This window comes from Pan paniscus, chromosome 3, assembly GCF_029289425.2.
Source record: "Pan paniscus chromosome 3, NHGRI_mPanPan1-v2.0_pri, whole genome shotgun sequence".
Classification (NCBI taxonomy): domain Eukaryota; kingdom Metazoa; phylum Chordata; class Mammalia; order Primates; family Hominidae; genus Pan; species Pan paniscus.
Genome location: NC_073252.2, coordinates 62236396 through 62257793, shown reverse-complemented (window position 1 = coordinate 62257793; position 21398 = coordinate 62236396). Strand labels below are relative to the sequence as shown.

The 21398-nt window shown below is 35.8% G+C and overlaps 2 protein-coding genes across 4 annotated transcripts in view; one reads left to right on the top strand and one right to left on the bottom strand.

Annotated features, from left to right (window-relative positions):
- Positions 1-21398, bottom strand: part of CENPC (centromere protein C) — a 269756-nt gene that overhangs the window by 205905 nt on the left and 42453 nt on the right. For all 3 annotated transcript variants that reach the window (XM_063603799.1, XM_055111478.2, XM_063603800.1), the window contains exons 14-19: positions 11443-11586; positions 9101-9168; positions 8315-8393; positions 7074-7154; positions 3526-3603; positions 1320-1501 (exon numbers count right to left, since the gene is read on the bottom strand). In XM_063603799.1, coding sequence (XP_063459869.1) covers positions 1320-1501; positions 3526-3603; positions 7074-7154; positions 8315-8393; positions 9101-9168; positions 11443-11586 — 632 coding nt within the window. The remainder of the gene's footprint in view (positions 1-1319; positions 1502-3525; positions 3604-7073; positions 7155-8314; positions 8394-9100; positions 9169-11442; positions 11587-21398) is intronic.
- LOC103785605 (small EDRK-rich factor 2-like) lies at positions 569-736 on the top strand. Its single transcript, XM_063603802.1, has one exon. It carries the CDS (start codon positions 596-598, stop codon positions 734-736), a length of 141 nt encoding a protein of 46 aa, XP_063459872.1. The 5' UTR covers positions 569-595.

The window sequence follows — 21398 nt, the reverse complement described above, 5'->3', positions numbered from 1 at the left end:
TGGGATGCTGTTGATCTATGACCTTACCCCCAACCTGGTGCTCTCTGAAACATGTGCTGTGTCCACTCAGGGTTAAATGGATTAAGGGCGGTGCAAGATGTGCTTTGTTAAACAGATGCTTGAAGGCAGCATGCTCGTCAAGAGTCATCACCACTCCCTAATCTCAAGTACCCAGGGACACAAACACTGTGGTAGGCTGCAGGGTCCTCTGCCTAGGAAAACCAGAGACCTTTGTTCACTTGTTTATCTGCTGACCTTCCCTCCACTATTGTCCTATGACCCTGCCAAATCCCCCTATGCGAGAAACACCCAAGAATGATCAATATAAATAAATAAATAAATAAAAAGAAATTTAGGCTGAAACTGAAAGGATGAAGAAAAAAAGCTAAACTAGATGAAGAGTAGATAGGTAGATTAGAGATCAGGAATGTTAAAGCAAGAAAAACAGAACTTCCTGAGGCTGAAGGATACTGTGTGCAAGTCCCTGAGGTAAAAAAGTGCTGAAGGCCTGGTAAGAAAAAGGCATAGACAGAAGGAGGGGTGGCAGGTCAGAGCTGCTGCGGGTAACCAGCATGAGCTTGCCTGGTAGAAGAACATGAAAAAACAGAAGAATATGCAAACAGTTAAGGGAAAGTGCCAAGAAGACAGACTCTCTGCTGCTGCCCACAAGCAGAGGGACCTGGAGACCATGCAGCTGAAGCAGAAAAGGGAAAACGAGAAGGAAGAACCTAAGTAGCTTTGTGGTTTGGTGTCCACCCCCGTGCCCTTCGCCTCTGTGCCTGAAGCCAAGTCCCACCATGCTCACGTTTCCTCCTCTAGTACTCACAGGACCCAGGACTGATGGCATTCCCTTTGCCCTGAGTTTGCAGTGGGTCCTTTTTGTGCTTCCTTCTCAGGTAGCCTTTCTCCCCTGGGGCATTTCTGGGGGTGAAGGAGTTACTCCTTCTATGTTTTCTATTGCAGTGGGACTCACCCCAAAGTATTAAAAATAGCTTTATAATTCAGAAAAAACAAAAGACAGCCAAAAAACTGAAAGGCACATACAGCTAGAATAAGGGGAGCCAAGGAAGACTGGTAAATGTTACACTGGCATGGTGAACAGGTGAAAAGTACTCCATGAAAAACATTTAGGTTATGTTACAGATTTTGAATTTCATTCTAAGTATAATGAGAAATCATCAAAGGGTTTGTGTTTGAGGAGTACTACAATAGGAACATAAGGAATAATCAGATAATTCCGTAACTTTTCAATAATAATGTGGGAAACAGAAGTGAAAACTAAAGACAATTCTGTAGGAACATGAATTTCAAGAACATACCTGTCTACGTATCTCCTGGCTTCCACATTATCTAATGCTGTAATAATTATATCTTGTTTAGTATAGAACTCATCATTGTAAATGGTCTCAGTGGTTGGACATACTTTGTTCAGGTGTGCATCTATCTTTATTTGAGAATTTATTTTCAGAGTAGCATCAGCAGCAGTGTAGCTTTTAGGTTTCTAAACAAATAATATAAGCAGAAAGAATATGTTAAACAACAAAAAAAGGACTATGATTTTTCTATATATTCCAGAGTGATAAGAATGTGTAAGTTCAGTCATAGTCCATATATATATAATGAGAGTAATGAGACCAGTTTTCATTTTTGGCTTGTAGAAATTACATTCACTGTAATCACACTACATTAATAATGCACATTAGTCCAAATAATTTACAAATTATTAATAAAAATCTAAACACCTTCTGTCTTATAGTTAAGTACTTTACAGTTCTTAAAAAAAGTTAAAAATCCAATTACAATTTTTCCCTAGTAATGATGTTTGACTTGGTAAGTGCCTAGAAAAAAATGAGAACACATTCAGTAAAACATTGGAAATCAACTCTGCAAAAGATAAGTTCTTAGAGGTATGCGAGTTGAATACTTTGGTACTAACATATTTTAAAATTATTATTCTGGATGGAAATATTTTCAGAAATTATTTGTGTTCAATTTTATAAAAAACAGTCCAGTAGTTCCTCATCTGCCTTCCACAACCCCCCAAAATGCCTAAAACTACAGACAGTACCAAACCCTATATATACTATGTATTTTCATATACACACATACCTATGATAAATTTTAATTTATAAATTATGCATAGTAAGAGATTAATAACAATAAAACAATACAATCATAACAATATACATTAATAAAAGGCATATGAATATGGTCTCTCCCTCTCAAAATACAGTATCTTATTGTACCACACTGTAATCACCTATTTTCAGATCCTGGTTGACCATGGCTAACTGAAACTGTGGCAAGCAAAACTGGATACTGCTGATAAGCGGTACTACTGTACTCTAAATATAATTTATTCTTTCTTTTCTTAAAAAGATTTAGTGACTATTTTTAAATCATGATTGTTATTTCAGGTGCTGTCACTGTTCATCTGCATTTGCTTTGGCATTAAATATCTTTAGGCCATTCTGTTTAAATTCACACATCTAGTTTTAACGGTATTTCTGTCTCTTCTCACATTCTTAGGCTGACACATTTCACTTATCAGTGTTCTAAGTGTACAAACAAATCAAAACTTTGTTAGAACTCAGTAAAATAAGAATGAACAGGACTTTATAGTTCTTCTCTAAGTAAAATGCACCAAGTTAAGCAAATACACTTTGCAACATATTTTAGTTCACAACGGACCCTGTTACTTTGTCTATTATATTTGGATAAGCAAGGCAATTAGATTAACTATGACATCTGTTTTAGTTACTTTCTGTTCATAACATTACTAAGCTTAGTTTACTAAGACTTGCAATGAGTTGTTGAACAATAAAGAAAAAACTTTTTTTTGTTTTAATTTTTTTAAAACTTTTTTTTAGGGTAGAACTGGTTTCTCCCTAGGTTGCCCAGGCAGGTCGGGAACTCCTAACCTCAAGCAATCCTCCTGTGTTGGCCTCCCAAAGTGCTGGGATTATAGGCATGAGCTATTGCGTCTGGCTAAACATTCCTAAAGTAAAAGCAAATCTGCTTGACTTAAAATGCTTTTTTGCCCGACTTAAATATTTTGATTTATATAAAAAAGGAGAAAATTGAGAACAAGCATTATTTTACAATAAAAACGGATGTTGGTCAAACGATCAAAAGAGCACAAAAATTCTAAGTGCTAAACTTTTATCTGATTTATGATAAAGATAAAAAAAGACACTGCCAAATTTGCTAACTATCAAAACCTCAAATTAGAAACATATTTCTATATACTTCCTTTCTAAAATTGAATGTCAACATACCCTGGTGATTACAAAATGAAAAAAATACTGCCTGTTTCACAACTCAGGTTTCAATTCCAAAATCAATGCAAAAATCAATATTGTGCATTAAATAATTTAATATTTTCCCTTTTGTCATTTCCATTAATTGATAATTTGAAAGATTCTAATAAAATAACACGATTGTTCAATCACTATTTTCTATTTATTAAAAGGAAACTTTTTTGTATAATACATGATTTAAATTTGAAACAGAATAGCAACATACCTGTATGTGATGAGGACGAAATAGGAACTGTCTATTTAAGTTGGATTTCTCTATCAAGTCAGGATCTGTAACTGTAACCTAATATCAAGAAAATATGGCTGAAATTACATAATGGATACATTTTAATCTATTTTTCTTTTCTCAGTATGACTAACAAAGTCCTGACAAATTATTCTAAATTAGTCTGGTTGGTAAAGGTCATAACGATACAAACATTCCCAAATAGTTACCAATACTACTCTTTTATGTTTTATTTAATTGTAATTAATGTTTTACATAGGAGCACATCAAACAAAATAGCTGAGGCCAATTGCAATTCCTGTTCAAAACTTTTTTCTAATTATTCATAACAAAACAAAACTTTTTAGAACTATGAAATGGATTACCTGCAGAGGAGCTAGCTCTTCTTTCTAAACTGATATTTAATCTTAATCTCAACTAATTTGGGAAGAATGCTTATATGTATCAATTTGAAAGGAACTCTGGCTAAAGCAGAGGCATACAAACTTTGGTCTTGAACTCCTAACCCCCTAATTAGGCATGCTGCCTATTTTTGTAACTAAAGTTTTATTGAAACACTGTCATACTATTTAAGAATCGTCTACCACAGTTTTCATGATCCTAGGGGCAGAACTGATAAGTTGTGACAGAGATCTTTGGTCTGCAAAGTTGAAATATTTGCAATCTTGTCCTTTAAGAAAAAGTCTGCAGACTCATTCTAAAGGACGCAAGATGAAAGTAAACTCAAGATCATCTGAAGAGTATTCAAAATGCATTTGCCACTTTAGCATTTTTAAACAAGATTTGCCTAGATGTAGAATGTCTCTGACTATATTCCACATTCATTTTCTTTCAGTTGTTATTTCCCTGATATTTTTAATATTTCTGTGTAATTATGTTAGGGAGTGTCTCTTTTAATGGAAAAAAAATCAAACAGAAAATATCTTTTAACAAAAAAGCTTAATTAATTCATTGTTCACTGATATTAAGGCTTTTTCTTTCCACCTCCTCCAATTCTGCTTTTCATTCCCCTGTATTTTTGCCTTGTACTGGACTGACCAAGTTTTCTTGATTCCTATTGCCCCCAACTCCCCAAACTGGTTTAGAAGCTAAGTGCCTAATGTTATGTGGTTATGCTCAAAATTTTAACATGCTTATGTGACTTAAGATCTAAAATTTATTAAAATTTCTATCTTCCTGAAAACCGAGAATATCTAAATCATTTAATTTGGAACTCTCCAGTCTGCTTTCCATGAGATCAGTTACACTTAAAACTTTTAACCATCTCACTCTAAGGTTTTAAAAAATCAATACTCATGTAAATCAAAGAATGCTGACAAATGCCTCTACATACCCTTTACACACTGCCCATACAACCTAACATCTTTCAGTAAGAACCAATAAGTGGTAGTAATCTTTCATCATTTTATTTGTCAGCTATCTTTACTTTGCTCTCCCTCTTGAACTGAGTATAGGTTAATAGTAATTTTCCATTACACTATGAAGATATGCTTCCATTATCTTCTATTTATTGCTGACGAAAAGTCTATTATGCAATCTCTTTTTTTAATCTTTGCTTTTGATTTGTTTGGTACTAGTTTATCTTTCCAATTTGAAAACACTTGTCTTTCTTTAACTCTGGGAACTTTTGTCATTATCTTTGGAATATATTGCTTCTTCTCCCTTATCTTTATCTCTGGAAATTCTACTAGACCTATGTTGGACCTTGCAAACGCACTTCTTTCATTAAAAAAGGATATCTTTCTGCACTACATTCTGGGTATTTATATTTATCTTCGATTTGTCCATTCTCACCTCAGTTATATTTAAATTTTAATATTAGTGATTATATAGAAATTCTTATTTGGCTTTCTGTAAAAATTTCAGTGCCTTTTTTTCCCGTTTCTAGCTCTCTTTATCTCTGATCATTTTTAACTTTAAAGTTTGTTCTATTTTCTGTAAAATATTCTATTATTCACCAGCATGGCACATGTATACATATGTAACTAACCTGCACATTGTGCACATGTACCCTAAAACTTAAAGTATAATAATAATAAAATAAAATTTAAAAAATATTCTATTATTGGTAGCACTTCTATCATCTATAATTCTTAGGAGACTAATTCTTTTATTTGCCATGGCTGATTCTTGTGGTGGTTCCCTTTCTAGTGAATAGTCATTTTTTAATCTGAATTGTCTTTAATGAAGGCTGACTTTTTCTGCATAGTCCTGAGTGTGTTATTATCATCATGATGCAGTTTTACATTTGCTTTAAAGGCTGTAAGTTTTAGTGGTCTTAAATTTGTTATATTCCGTTCTCTGCTTTAAGTTTTATATGATATAATTTTGGACCCCTTACCCTGGTGTGGTACATGCTCTGAGTTTCAATTTCTCATTAGTGACTTCTGTTTTTACTTAGAGTTTTGGACAAACATTCAAGATAGAACCACTTGTAAGTACCCATGGCTTTCAATTTAGGATTTTTTCTTCTCTCTTGGTTCCTGGGACCTGGGAATTTCTCTTTTCAGCTTGGCTACATTACACTTAAAAAAATGTATACAGTAAGTCTGTGTTTCCAGTAGTATAGAAGCATGTCCACATTAACTTATCTTGTTTTGTTATCTGAAGTCAGTAAGTTTCTTCATTACAGTTCTTTTCCTGACCTTTATATGCTAATGTGCATCATGAATTTCCAAGGAGTTAAAGCATTTAGGTGATTCCTAAACTGATGTAACCAAAGACTTTCTTCTTTTTAAAATCAACACAAGTAATAGTGGTTTGTGAAGCAGTATTTAGGAAATGTTAATATAAACATAGAACATCTGCCTGTTAACTATGATAGTAATGTATGCTCTTTTGAATTGGAATAATAAGCTAAGTTTAATAAACTTTTATAAAAGGTGAACCATCATATAAATTTTAGCCATTTAATCAGTCTTCTGTTAGTCACCTTGATATATCTATGAAATCACTAATGGAAGACAGTTTATCTTAAAAGGCAAACAGCACCAGTGAAATAAATTTCTATTTAAATATATGACATGGCTTGCAATTAACTCACATTTAGAGTCTTAAGAATTTAAATTGTACACTGAGCTTTATATTTTTCCCACTACTTTTAACACTCTTTAATTGAAACTACATCTGAGTCCTCTGCAACTTTGTAATGTTAGCTTCAGTTATCTTAAACATTTAACAATAAACACTATCTAACAGAAATAACAACATATTTTATAGCTTGCAAAGCCCTTTCACATTTGATCATCACAATAACGTTATGAGATAGGTAGTACAAATGTCAGTTTCACAGTAGTAGAGAAGGAAACTGAGAAAAGAATTAATTTGCTACAAGGGAAAGAGAAGTAATTTGCTACAAGGTAACATAAGTTTTGAAAAGTGGTCAGAAGGGCATGACAATCTTCCAATTTTTAGTTTAATGCTCTATTTTCAAAAAACTGATACTTCAGATTTATGCAGTCAAATATAGCTGAAAAAGGGCAACAACAGAAATATAAACTTTTAACTCTCAAGAATTGATATCTTACCATTCCTTTCTCTTTGCTTGTGCCAACACCAAGTAAAGCAAAATTTTTCAACATTTCACAGCCTATGGCTCCACACCCTACCTATGGAGAAAAATGGTATATATCAGATTAAAATAACCTATCTGTGAATCATTTTACTTTGAAATATTTAACAGGTTTATTTTTACCACTGTTTCAATGAAAAAAAAAAGTATAAACCAAATAAGGAAAAGCATAATTGTACAATTTCTTTAAACAGAAGACATTTAAAAATTCCAAATAAAATTTAAACATTGAACTGCTTATGTAAGATAGAAATAAACACAATATAATGTTAATACAACATTTAAAAAAAAGATTCCTCCCTTTTGGACATTTCTCAAAACTCATTTACTGAATAAAACTATTCTAAGACTTCTACTATTATCTAAAATTGATAATACTAGATTCCATATGCATGTAAAAAGCTCAGTAACAGTTGATTTTCAAAACATTATTTTAAAGATGATTAATAAGAATAAGCAGTAATTTTCAGGGCTAATTTTAATAACTAAAACAATAAATGGCAGGGAGAGTTGTTTTATGTTATTGGGGAAAATTTCCCTGCCAATGCACTAAGACAATTAAGAAATACAGAACAGGCTGGGTGAGGTGGCTCACACTGTAATCCCAGCACTTTGGGAAGCTGAGGAGAGTGGATCATGAGGTCAGGATTTCGAGACCAGCCTAGCCAATATGGTGAAACTCCGTCTCTATTGAAAATACAAAAATTACCTGGGCGTGGTGGCACGCCCCTGTAGTCCCAGCTACTCGGGAGGCTGAGGCAAGAGAATCACTTGAACCAGAGGCAGAGGTTGCAGTGAGCCGAGATCATGCCACTGCATTCCAGCCTGAGTGACAGAGCGGGACTTTGTCTCAAAAAAAAAAAAAAAAAGAAATACAGAATACACTTCTATATTCCTTCATTTAGTGAGAAAAAAAATAAAAAACCCACCAATTTTCAAACATATTTCTAGAATTTAATTTTTGAAATTATCATACTCATACTTTCACTTTAAAGATATTAATTAGACCAGAGGATGGAAAACTTTTTCTGTAAAGGGTCAGACAGTAAACAATTTCAGCTTTATAGGCTGCAAGGTCTCGGTTATTACAACTACTCACCTGTACTCTACACACTTAGACTCAAATTTGTTTTAATGAATTAAGTTGATATACGATCGCAGTTTGAACATACTATTCCCATGATAATTGATACTTACTAAGAAGATGTTTAAATTTTGCAGTTTCTGACACAAAGTGTCTCCAATGCAAGCTCTTAAGGCATCATATCTATCTCCTCTGAAAAAAATAACATATACCAAAAAGTAGAAATAAAAAACATTAAAATTAGTTTCACTGTCATCAATACCAATTTAATGTTGTACTTTAAAAGGAAATATTCTTTAAAAGTTTCCCCTAACCAATCTTAATTGAAAAAGAAAAGCCTCCATAAAGAAATCCATTTTTCCTTTTTCCACTTGGCTTAATAGTCTAAATACAAATGACTTAAGTGAAGGTGACTCTGGTTTCTCTAGAAAAAAAAGTTTCCTAAGCCAGAGATTTTTAAGGAAAGTTCTTAGAGGAATCTATGGATGGGCTTTGGAGCTGATAACCCACTTAAATCAAAGGCAGAAATTTGGGTTATGTGTATTTTAGGGAGAATAATTCTAAACTTTTCATTCTCAAAAAGATTTATGACCCAAAAAGGTGAAGAATTACCTATATAAATAAAGACTGCAGATAGCAGTTTTTTTCCATCTAACGTCATTATGGTATTTTAAATGCTAACCATTCTCATGGCATACAATTTAAAACTTTGCATTCACTATTTATCAAGTAGTAAAGAGATATGACATTATTATGACACTTAAAATGATTCCTAAGTAGAGAAAAAACAACTACAAAAGTGATTTGGGAGAAAAGACACATAAAACAAAGGTATGTTTAGACAAAACTTTTAAAATCTATTTGCCTGTTAGTAAAAGCAAGAGAAATTTCATTATTACCGTGGGAGAAATTCTTCACATTCAGGTTTGCCTAGTGATTCAACAATATCTGCTGCTTCAAGATATAACTTAAAGTAGAAGATTAAAAACACAATTATTATGTATAAAACAAATTACTATAAAAAGAAGCTCCTTTATAGTTATTTAATAGTCATGAAGAAAAAAATGATAAAATAAGGCAATTCAGAGTAAAATATTTAAAAATATAATTAAAAATATATAATATACATTTCTATATCTCTCATTAAAATAATGGTAAAGCCTGAAGGAACTGTTGACAGATATAATTTGATTCATGTCACTTAGCCATCACAAACATGATGTATCCTAATTTTAAACCAAAGGAAATTTCACCTCCAAATCTATTTTTCATAACTACACAAAAGCTTTAGAAGCCCCCATTCAATTTCAGCTACATTTGAATAAGCAACTTGATTACTTTTTGTTTTTTGTTTTTGATTTTTTGAGACAGAGTCTTTCTGTTGCCCAGGCTGGAGTGCAGTGGTGTGATCTCTGCCTCCTGAGTTCAAGTGATTCAGCCTCCCGAGTAGCCAGGACTATAGGTGCGTGCCACCATGCCCGGCTAATTTTTTTGTATTTTTAGTAGACATGGGGTTTCACCATGTTGGCTAGGCTGGTCTTGAACTCCTGACCTCAGGTGATCTGCCCACCTCGGCCTCCCAAAGTGCTGGTATTACAGGCATGACCCACTGCGCCCAGACATAATTTGATTACTTTTTAAGAAGAAAGTACCTACTCTGTATTTATTTTTCAGCTTGGATATATAATCTATAATTATACATACTATGTGTATGTGTATGTCATCTATAATTTCACACACTATAGGAAAATAATCTAGGAAACCAAAATTTCAGCATTTTTAAAAATACCAAAGATAATTAATTTAAGTTAATGAAGAAAAGAACTGAGTCTTACTCTCATTTTCATTTAAGTAACTTGTGTGGCTAAATTTGAACATGAACAAATAGTTATTTATTTTATTATAACACAGAATCTATATTAACAATTAATTTTTATTATTTCTCATGGTGTTTTTTTTTTTTGAGACAGAGTCTCACTCTGTCACCCAGGCTGGAGTGCAGTGGCACAATCTCGGCTCACTACAACCTCCGCCTCCCAGGTTCAAGCGATTCTCCTGCCTCAGCCTCCCGAGTAGCTGGGACTACAGGGGCGTGCCACCATGCCCGGCTAATTTTTTGTATTTTTAGTACAGAAGGGGTTTCACCATGTTAGCCAGGATGGTCTTGATCTCCTGACCTCGTGATCTGCCCGCCTCGGCTGCTCAAAGTGCTAGGATTACAGGCATGAGCCACTGCGCCTGCCTTAACGGTTATCTTTAAACCAGATTTTTACTAATGTACTTGTATTCTGTGTTGAAATAAATAATTCAGCAGCAAAAATAGCATTATGTGAGTACCTTTTAAAATATAAAAAAATGAGCCGGGCGCAGTGGCTCATGCCTGTAATCCCAGCACTTTGGGAGGCCGAGGCGGGTGGATCATGAAGTCAGGAGTTTGAGACCAGTCTGGCCAACATAATGAAATCCCATCTCTACTAAAAACACAAAAAGTTAGCCAAGTGTGGTGGTCTGCATCTGTAACCCCAGCTACTTGGGAGGCTGAGGCAGGAGAATCGCGTGAACCCGGCAGACAGAGGTTGCAGTGAGCTAAGATCGCGCCATTGCACTCCAGCCTGGGTAACAGTGTGAGACTCTGTCTCAAAAAAAATAATAATAATTAAAAAAAAAAGATAAATGGTATATTCAAAATGTTTATGGTGTTTCAACAGAGAGAGGGCCTGGAGGCAGTATCCTTTCACACCTTGTGCCAATTATTCCTGCTGACAAAAGAAATGGGGATTTTTATTCCATCTTGTGAGGTTCATACCCCATATAACTCTAAAACCTGTACCACTCCCATGTTTTCCACTTTTGTAAGTTTATACCTAGAAAGGGAACCTGAATGTTCATGATAGTAAAAGATTCCATGGAACAAATTCAAGAGTCCTGAGAGCCCGAGAATGCTAAGCTTATGGTACTGGAGAACAATTACCTATAAGGATAGAACATTCATTCCCTTACTATCACAACTAAGGGAAATATATTTGAGAAGGCAACTTTGGGTTATATCTCAATAGCCCTAAAATATCATCCTGTTAATTTCAATCATAGAATCAAGTGTTGGAGGCATACTGCTTGCATCTCTTTCATGCATCAAAAAGTATTTTAAGGTCGCTTTTCTAATATATTAATACTACATTATAATATGTAACACATTCCATTTCATGAGTAAAGAATTCAACTTTAAAAACTCAGAACTAACCCACTGGCACAAAGGAGAAAATTTTCCTGTTACAGCTTTCAATACTTCTTGGCTGGCAACACCTCCTACTGCTGCAGCAAGTGGAGATAAAAAGCCTTGGGCAGTCCAAGAGAGCCAATGCACAATGTCAGCATTTACATCAGGCTAAAACAAAAGCCATAAAAGACAATAACATTAACAGCATTTACACAGTACCCTTAAAATTCCAATGACTAAATGTGAGAATTAGAACTTAACTTCTAAAAAAGTTCTTCTATTCAGTTCCCCTACTAAATATCTCTAAAAATGTCCCAGTTTCATGATAACAGACCCATTTGCGTGTTACCTTAAGTAGTGTCTCCCTTTACTAGTATCTGCCCATTTTTGTCTTTGGACTCTATATGTCACTCTAGGGCATCATTTATAATTAACTCGAATATCTACCATTTATAGTTTTTGTCAAAGAACAGTTCTGTGATGCCAGTCAGACATATTTACAAATAAACAGATTTTTTTAAATTTAAAAAGTTTGTTAATGAAAACTACTATGAAAAAACCCTGAACTATGATAAAGGAAAATAAAATGATCTTAAAAATGATAAGCTATCAGTTTGTGTTGAAAGTTGTAAATAAAAACTGCGATTAATAATAACACAATACACTTAGAGATAATGTTTTCAATTACACTTAAAAGTTATGTATCTCAAAACAGAACATTTTAAAGGAAATATTGAAAAACTGAATTTTAGATCTATTATTTCAGCAATTTCTTATATGTGACAAAGATCTTTTCACGAGCCCTGTTTTCTTTCTCTTCCTATTCTTTAAACATTAGTAATCTTAATTTTATCACTAAACTTCAAGTTTGCCTAATTAATCTTTTGAAATCCTATGTAAAAGAAGAGTTCTTGTACACAGAGGAGAGGACAGAGAAGAGTTTTTATTACACTCTCAAAAATATTTGTGATACAAAATGGTTACTACTTACTATTCCACCCCTCCATTTCAACTTTCCATATCTCATTATTTACAACTATTGAGCACTAGCCTCAACCAAGATCAATTACAATTTAAATTCTGCATTTTTTGAATGCAGATATTGTTGGTGGTGATAATATTAAAAACAATGATGAGAATGATAATAACAGTATAAGTGGGTACTTACCATGCCAGGTTATCTATTAAGTCCTTACACAACCTTCAAAATAATCCTTATAAACATAATTTCTATTATACAAGTAAGAAAACTGAAACATTGAAAAATTAAGTAACTTATTCAATATTTTATAGCTAGTAAATGGTGAAGCCAGGATCTGGACTGAAAAAGTCCAACTTTATAGGTTTATTCTCAGCATTAGGTTATGCAACCTCCCAGGATTCCTTATTTTTTAGTAAACAAACATCTAAATTTTGGGAATTTTTGGTTACCATAGGATAAAGACGGCAGCCTATAGCTAAATTTCCCCAAATAATCTCCAAAACATATGCATAATCACAAGAAGAGAAATAAAACAGTGACAGGGCTTCAGTATTACTAGAAAACAGAATATTATAAATTTCAAATTACTTGTGAGTAGAAAGACAGATGGCAAACTCCATCAGCACTCTCTCTGGATTTCACATTGCTACAATCTCGGACAGAGAGCAGAAAATACGAAGAGATCACAGAAGAGAGTGAAAGGCCTTATGGTAACAAAACACAGTCCTAAGAAAAAGAAAGACCCACACTAAGTGCAGAAAATATTGATGAGAGGTATAAAACTGGTGGCAGATATCAGCTGTCAAAGAATGTCATCCTGGGAGAGAAAGATGTAAACAAAAGAGGGGAGACATTCTTTGAGAGAGAAAGCTAAAGAGAGAGATGTTAAGAGTTTGGTAAAAATCAAAGAAACCTACAAAACACACCAATACCTCTCCACCACAAAAAGGTCATCCATTAGAAGCTCCTTTTCAGTATCCTAAGAGAAGAGAATACTACAAAAGTAGGAATCTAAAAAGCACCTAAAACCCTTATCCTGTCCAAAAAGTAAGCACCAAAAAGCATTCTACTTTGCAAAGCTAATGTAAGAAGAAAACAGAAAACCAGAATCAAAACATTTCAGCTACTGAAAATCCACACCCCCACAACTAACCAAAAGTCAGAGGATATTTAAGTGAATTATATATTCTTAACAAGCACTTGGCAACGTAGGGGAAAAAAACAACACAAAAAACCTTGAATCAGGAATTTAAAAACTAAGAACAGAAATGATCCATTCTACCCTTCCAGAAAAGAAAAGAAATACTTAAACAACATTTGACTCTGCATATCAAAATGGGCTTATGGTGTACGTAAGAAACTTTACTGAATAATCAACTCTGAGATATAACCTGGTAAAACTATTAGATGAAGACAAAGATTAAACACATAGGGACTTAAAGCAAAAAGACCAGATTACTTCTAAGAGTATGAAAATTCGGCTGCCATCTTATTTTTCAACAGTAAAATATAAAGCAAGATACCAGTGAACAAAGTAAGAGCCCAGAATTTTACATCTAGCCAAGCTTACAAGTATGAAAACTACAGAAAAAATATGAAACATATAAAAACTCAGGGAATACCATAATTCTGAGCTCTTTTTGAGAAACAGACTAAACCTGACTTCAAGACTTAATATAAAAGCCACAATAAGCAAGACAGGATGGAGCTGGCAAAAGGACAGAAACAACATGAAGACAACAGAGTACAGAAATAGACCTACATATATATGGTAAAAAAAACTGTTGACAAAAATGCCATGACATTTCAATAAAGAATAGCCTTTTCAACAAATGGGCTAGAATAGCTGGACATTCATACACAAAAAAATTAACTTTCATCTATACTTTGTGCAGTATATAAAGACAAACTCATAAAACTACAAAAGAGTGCATAAAATTAGTGTAACGTCATGTACACTGATCTGTACTTTGTATGATCATGTCTTTATCAATACTTTGCACCATATGCAAAAATGAACTTATAAAATTACAAAAATATAAATTGTCTAGAAGAAAACAGCTTTTTGACCCTGTGTTAAAAAAGCTCTTAAGACAAAAAAGCACAAACCACAAAAAGTATTCTTTTTGTGATTTGATAAATTGAATTTCAGAGACTATTGTAAAACATGTATCTGATAAAGAACTCATATCCAAATATATAAAGACATATAAAAACCCTCTCAACCAATAATTAAAAGCTATTTTAAAAACAGGCAAAGATTTCAAAAGACAGTTTATTAAAGAAGACATATGAATGGCAAATAAGCATATTAAAAGATATTCAAATTCATGGCCAGTGATATGAAAATGAAAACCAAAATGAGATACTACCACACACATAAAAATGTTTAAAATCATATAAACAGACAACACAGAGTGTAAGGAAGATGCAGCACAACTCAAATTCTCATACACTTCTGGTGAGAATGCAAAACGGTACAGCTACTTTGCAAAAACAGTTTGGCAGTTTCTTATAAAATTAAACATGGTCTTGGTCCTCCAAGATGGCCGAATAGGAACAGCTCGTCTGCAGCTCCCAGAGAGATCGATGCAGAAGATAGGTGATTTCAGCATTTCCAACTGAGGTATGTGGTTCATCCCACTGGAACTGGTTGGACAGTGGGTGCAGCCCATGCAGGGCGAGTCGAAGCAGGGTGGTATGTCACCTCACCCAGGAAGCACAAGGGGTCAGGGGATTTCCCTTTCCTAGCCAAGGGAAGCCATGACAGACTATCCTTGGAAAAACAGTACACTTCTGCCCAAATACTGCACTTTTCTCACCATCTTAGCAACCGGCAGACCAGGAGATTCTCTCCTGTGCCTGGCTTGGTGGATCCCACGCCCGTGGAGCCTTGCTCACTGCTAGCGCAGCAGTCTGAGATCCACCTGCGAGGCTGCAGCCTGGCGGGGGTACAGGTGTCTGCCATTGCTGAGGCTTGAGTAGGTAAACAAAGCAGCTGGTAAGCTTGAACTGAGTGGAGCCCACCCCAGCTCAGCAAGGCCTACTGCCTCTATAGACTCAACCTCTGTGGGCAGGGCTTAGCTAAACAAAAGGCAGCAGACAACTTCTGCAGACTTAAATGTCCCTGTCTGACAGCACTGAAGAGAGCAGTGGTTCTCGTAGCACGGCGTTCAAGCTCTGAGAACAGACAGACTGCCTCCTCAAGTGGGTCCCTGACCCCCATGTAGACTGACTGGGAAACACCTCCCAGTAGGGGCCGACAGACACCTCATACAAGTGGGTGCCCCTCTGGGACGAAGCTTCCAGAGGAAGGATCAGGCAGCAATATTTGCTGTTCGGCAATATTTGCTGTTCTGCAGCCTCCGCTGGTGATACCCAGGCAAACAGGGTCGGGAGTGGACCTCCAGCAAACTCCAACAGACCTGCAGTTGAGGGGCCTGACTGTTAGAAGGAAAACTAACAAACAGAAAGGAATAGCATCAACATCAACAAAAAGGACATCCACACCAAAACGCCATCTGTAGGTCACCAACATCAAAGACCAAAGGTAGGTAAAAATACAAAGATAGGGAGAAACCAGAGCAGAAAAGCCAAAAATTCTAAAAACCAGAGTGCCTCTTCTCCTCCAAAGGATTGGAGATCCTCGCCAGCAACGGAACAAAACTGGATGGAGAATGACTGTGATGAGCTGACAGAAGTAGGCTTCAGAAGGTTGGTAATAACAAACTTCTCCGAGCTAAAGGAGCATGTTCTAACCCATTGCAAGGAAGCTAAAAACCTTGAAAAAGGGTTAGAAGAATTGCTAACTAGAATAAACAGTGTAGAGAAGACCTTAAATGACCTGATGGAGCTGAAAACCACAGCACGAGAATTTCACGATGCATGCACAAGCTTCAATAGCTGATTCGATCAAATGGAAGAAAGGATATCAGTGATCGAAGATCAGATTAATAAAATATAGCAAGAAGACAAGATTAGAGAAAAAAGAGTAAAAAGAAATGAACAAAGCCTCCAAGAAATATGGGACTCTGTGAAAAGACAAAATCTGCGTTTGACTGGTGTAACTAAAAGTGACAGGGAGAATGGAACCAACTTAGAAAACACTCTTCAGGATATTATCCAGAAGAACTTCTCCAACCTAGCAAGGCAGGCCAACGTTCAAATTCAGGAAATACAGAGAACAACACAAAGATACTCCTCGAGAAGAGCAACCCCAAGACACATAATTGTCAGATTCACCAAGGATAAAATGAAGGAAAAAATGTTAAAGGCAGCCAGAGAGAGAGATTGGGTTACCCACAAAGGGAAGTCCATCAGACTAACAGCGGATCTCTCAGCAGAAACCCTCCATGCCAGAAGAGAGTGGGGGCCAATATTCAACATTGTTAAAGAAAAGAATTTTCATCCCAGAATTTCACACCCAGCCAAACTAAGCTTCATAAGTGAAGGAGAAATAAAATCCTTTACAGACAAGCAAATACTGAGAGATTTTTGTCACCACCAGACCTGCCTTACAAGAGCTCTTGAAGGAGGCACAAACATGGAAAGGAATAACTGGTACCAGCCACTGCAAAAACATGCCAAATGGAAAAGACCATTGATGCTATGAAGAAATTGCATCAATTAACAGGCAAAAAAACCAGCTAACATCATAATGATGGGATCAAATTCACATATAACAATATTAACCTTAAATGTAAATGGGCTAAATACCCCAATTAAAAGACACAGACTGGCAAATTGGATAAAGAGTCAAGATCCATCAGTGTGCTGTATTCACGAGACCCATCTCACGTGCAAAGAGGCCCATAGTCTCAAAATAAAGGGATGGAGGAAGATCTACCAAGCAAATAGAAAGAAAGAAAGAAAAAAAGAGCAAGGGTTGCAATCCTAGTCTCTGATAAAACAGACTTTAAACCAACAAAGATCAAAAGAGACAAAGAAGGCCATTACATAATGGTAAAGGGATCAATTCAACAAGAAGAGCTAACTATTCTAAATATATATGCACACAATACAGGTGCACCCTGATTCATAAAGCAAGTCCTTAGAGACCTACAAAGACTTAGACTCCCACACAATAATAATGGGAGACTTTAACACCCCACTGTCAACATTAGACAGAGCAACAAGACAGAAGGTTGACAAGGATATCCAGGACTTGAACTCAGCTCTGCACCAAGTGGACCTAATAGACATCTACAAACTCTCCACCCCAAATCAACAAAATATACATTCTTCTCAGCACTACATCACACTTATTCTAAAATTGACCACATAATTGGAAGTAAAACACTCCTCAGCAAATGTAAAAGAACAGAAATCACAACAAACTGCTCTCAGACTACAGTGCAATCAAATTAGAACTCAGGATTAAGAAACTCACTCAAAACCGCACAACTACATGGAAACTGAACAACCTGCTCCTCAATGACTACTGGGTAAATAATGAAATGAAGGCAGAAATAAAGATGTTCTTTGAAACCAATGAGAACAAAGACACAACATACCAGAATCTCTGGGACACATTCAAAGCAGTGTGTAGAGGGAAATTTATAGCACTAAATGCCCACAAGAGAAAGCAGGAAAGATCTAAAATCGACACCTTAACATCACAATTAAAAGAACTAGAGAAGCAACAGCAAACAAATACAAAAGCTAGCAGAAGGCAAGAAACAACTAAGATCAGAGGAGAACTGAAGGAGATAGAGACACAAAAAAACCCTTCAAAAAAATCAATGAATCGGCCGGGCGCGGTGGCTCACGCCTGTAATCCCAGCACTTTGGGAGGCCGAGGCGGGCGGATCACGAGGTCAGGAGATCGAGACCATCCTGGCTAACACGGTGAAACCCCGTCTCTACTAAAAATACAAAAAAATTAGCCGGGCGTGGTAGCGGGCGCCTGTAGTCCCAGCTACTCGGGAGGCTGAGGCAGGAGAATGGCGTGAACCCGGGAGGCGGAGCTTGCAGTGAGCCGAGATCGCGCCACTGCACTCCAGCCTGGGCGACAGAGCGAGACTCCGTCTCAAAAAAAAAAAAAAAAAAAAAAAAATCAATGAATCCAGGAGCTGGTGTTTTGAAAAGATCAACAAAATTGATAGACTGCTAGCAAGACTAATAAAGAAGAAAAGAGAGAAGAATCAAATAGATGCAGTAAAAAATGATAAAGGGGATATCACCATCAATCCCACAGAAATACAAACTACCATCAGAGAATACTATAAGCCCCTCTATGCAAATAAACTAGAAAATCTACAAGAAACGGATAAATTCCTGGACACATACACCCTCCCAAGACTAAACCAGCAAAAAGTTGAATCTCTGAATAGAACAATAACAGGTTCTGAAATTGGGGCAATAATTAATAGCCTACCAACCAAAAAGTGTCCAGGACCAGACGGATTCAAAGCCGAATTCTACCGTACAAGGAGGAGCTGGTACCATTCCTTCTGAAAGTATTCCAATGAACAGAAAAAGAGGGAAACCTCCCTAACTCATTTTATGAGGCCAGCATCCCCTGATACCAAAGCCTGGCAGAGATACGACAAAAAAAGGGAATTTTAGGCCAATATCCCTGGTGAACATTGATGCAAAAATAAAATACTGGCAAACTGAATCCAGCAGCACATCAAAAAGCTTATCCAACATGATCAACTCGGCTTCAGCCCTGGGATGCAAGGCTGGTTCAACATACGCAAATCAATAAATGTAATCTATCACATAAACAGAACCAATGACAAAAACCACATGATTATCTCAATAGGTGCAGAAAAGGCCTTCAAAAAATTCAACAGCCTTTCATGCTAAAAACTCTCAATGAACTAGGTATTGATGGAACATTATCTCAAAATAATAAGAGCTATTTATGACAAACCCACAGCCAATATCATACTGAATGGGCAAAAACTGGAAGCATTCCCTTGGAAAACTGGTACAAGACAAGGATGCCCTCTCTCACTACTCCTATTCAACACAGTCTTGTAAGTTCTCACCAGGGCAATCGGGCAAGAGAAAGAAATAAAGGGTATTCAATTAGGAAAAGAGAAAGTCAAATTGTCTCTGTTTGCAGATGACCTGATTGTATATTTAGAAAACCCCAACATCTCAGCCCAAAATCTCCTTAAGCTGATAAGCAACTTCAGCAAAGTCTGAGGATACAAAATCAATGTGCAAAAATCACAAGCATTCCTATACACCAATTATAGACAAAGAGATAGCCAAATCGTGAGTGAACTTTCATTCACAATTGCTACAAAGAGAATAAAATACCTAGGAATCCAATTTACAAGGAATGTGAAGGACCTCTTCAAGGAGAAGTACAACCCACTGCTCAACGAAATAAAAGAGGACACAAACAAATGGAAGAATATTCCATGCTCATGGATAGGAAGAATCAATATCATTAAAACGCCCATACTGCCCAAGGTAATTTATAGATTCAATGCCATCCCCATCAAGCTACCAATGACTTTCTTCACAGAATTGGAAAAAAACTACTTTAAAGTTCATATGGAACCACAAAAGAGCCTGCATAGCCAAGACAATCCTAAGCAAAAAGAACAAAGCTGGAAGCATCATACTATCTGACTTCAAATTACACTTCAAGCCTACAGTAACCAAAACAGCATGGTACTGGTACCAGAACAGACGTAGAGACCAATGGAACAGAACAGAGGCCTCAGAAATAACACCACACATCTACAACCATCTGATCTTTGACAAACCTAACAAAAACAAGAAATGGGGAAAGGATTCCCTATTTAATAAATGGTGCTGGGATTAGCCATATGTAGAAAGCTGAAACTGGATCCCTTCCTTACACCTTATAGAAAAATTAACTCAAGATGGATTAAAGAATTAAATGTAAGATCTAAAACCATAAAAACCCTAGAAGAAAACCTAGGCAATACCATTCAGAACATAGGCATGGACAAAGACTTCATGACTAAAACACCAAAAGCAATGGCAACAAAAGCCAAAATAGACAAATGGGATCTAATTAAACTAAAGAGCTTCTGCACAGCAAAAGAAACTATCATCAGAGTGAACAGCAACCTACAGAATGGGAGAAAATTTTTGCAATCTACCCATCTGACAAAGGGCTAATATCCAGAATCTACAAAGAACTTAAACAAATTTACAAAAAAAAAAGAAAACAAAAAACAAACAACCCCATCAAAAAGTGGGCAAAGGATATGAATAGACACTTCTCAAAAGAAGACATTTATTCAGCCACCAGACACATGCAAAAATGCTCATCATCGCTGGTCATCAGAGAAATGCAAATCAAAACCACAATGAGATACCATCTCATGCCAGTTAGAATGGCGATCATTAAAAAGGAAACTACAGATGCTGGAGAGGATGTGGAGAAACAGGAACGCTTTTACACTGTTGATGGGAGTGTAAATCAGTTAAACCATTGTGGAAGATAGTGTGGCAATTCCTCAAGGATCTAGAACTAGAAATACCATTTGACCCAGGAATGCCATTACTGGGTATACACCCAAAGGATTATAAATCATGCTACTATAATGACAAATGCACACGTATGTTTATTGTGGCACTATTCACTATACCAAACTTGGAACCAAGTAGGTAGGGTAGGTATATAAGAGAAACAAAGATATATGTCCACATCAAAATCTATATGCAAGTATTTGTAATAACTGTATTCATAATTGCTCAGACTGAAAACAGCCCATATCTTCCATCAAGTGATGTAAAAACAAACTGTAGTACATCTACACAATGAAACAGAAAACCAAATACCACGTGTTCTCACTTAGAAGTGGAAGCTAAATGATGAGAACACATGGATACACTGAGGGGAACAACACGCACTGGGGCCTACTGGAGGGTGGGAAGAGGAGGCGGAAATGACTAACAGGTACTAGGCTTAATACCTGGGTGATGAAATAATATGTATGACAAACCCCCATGATGCAAATTTACCTATATAACAAACTTGTACATGTAACCCTAAAGTTAAAAG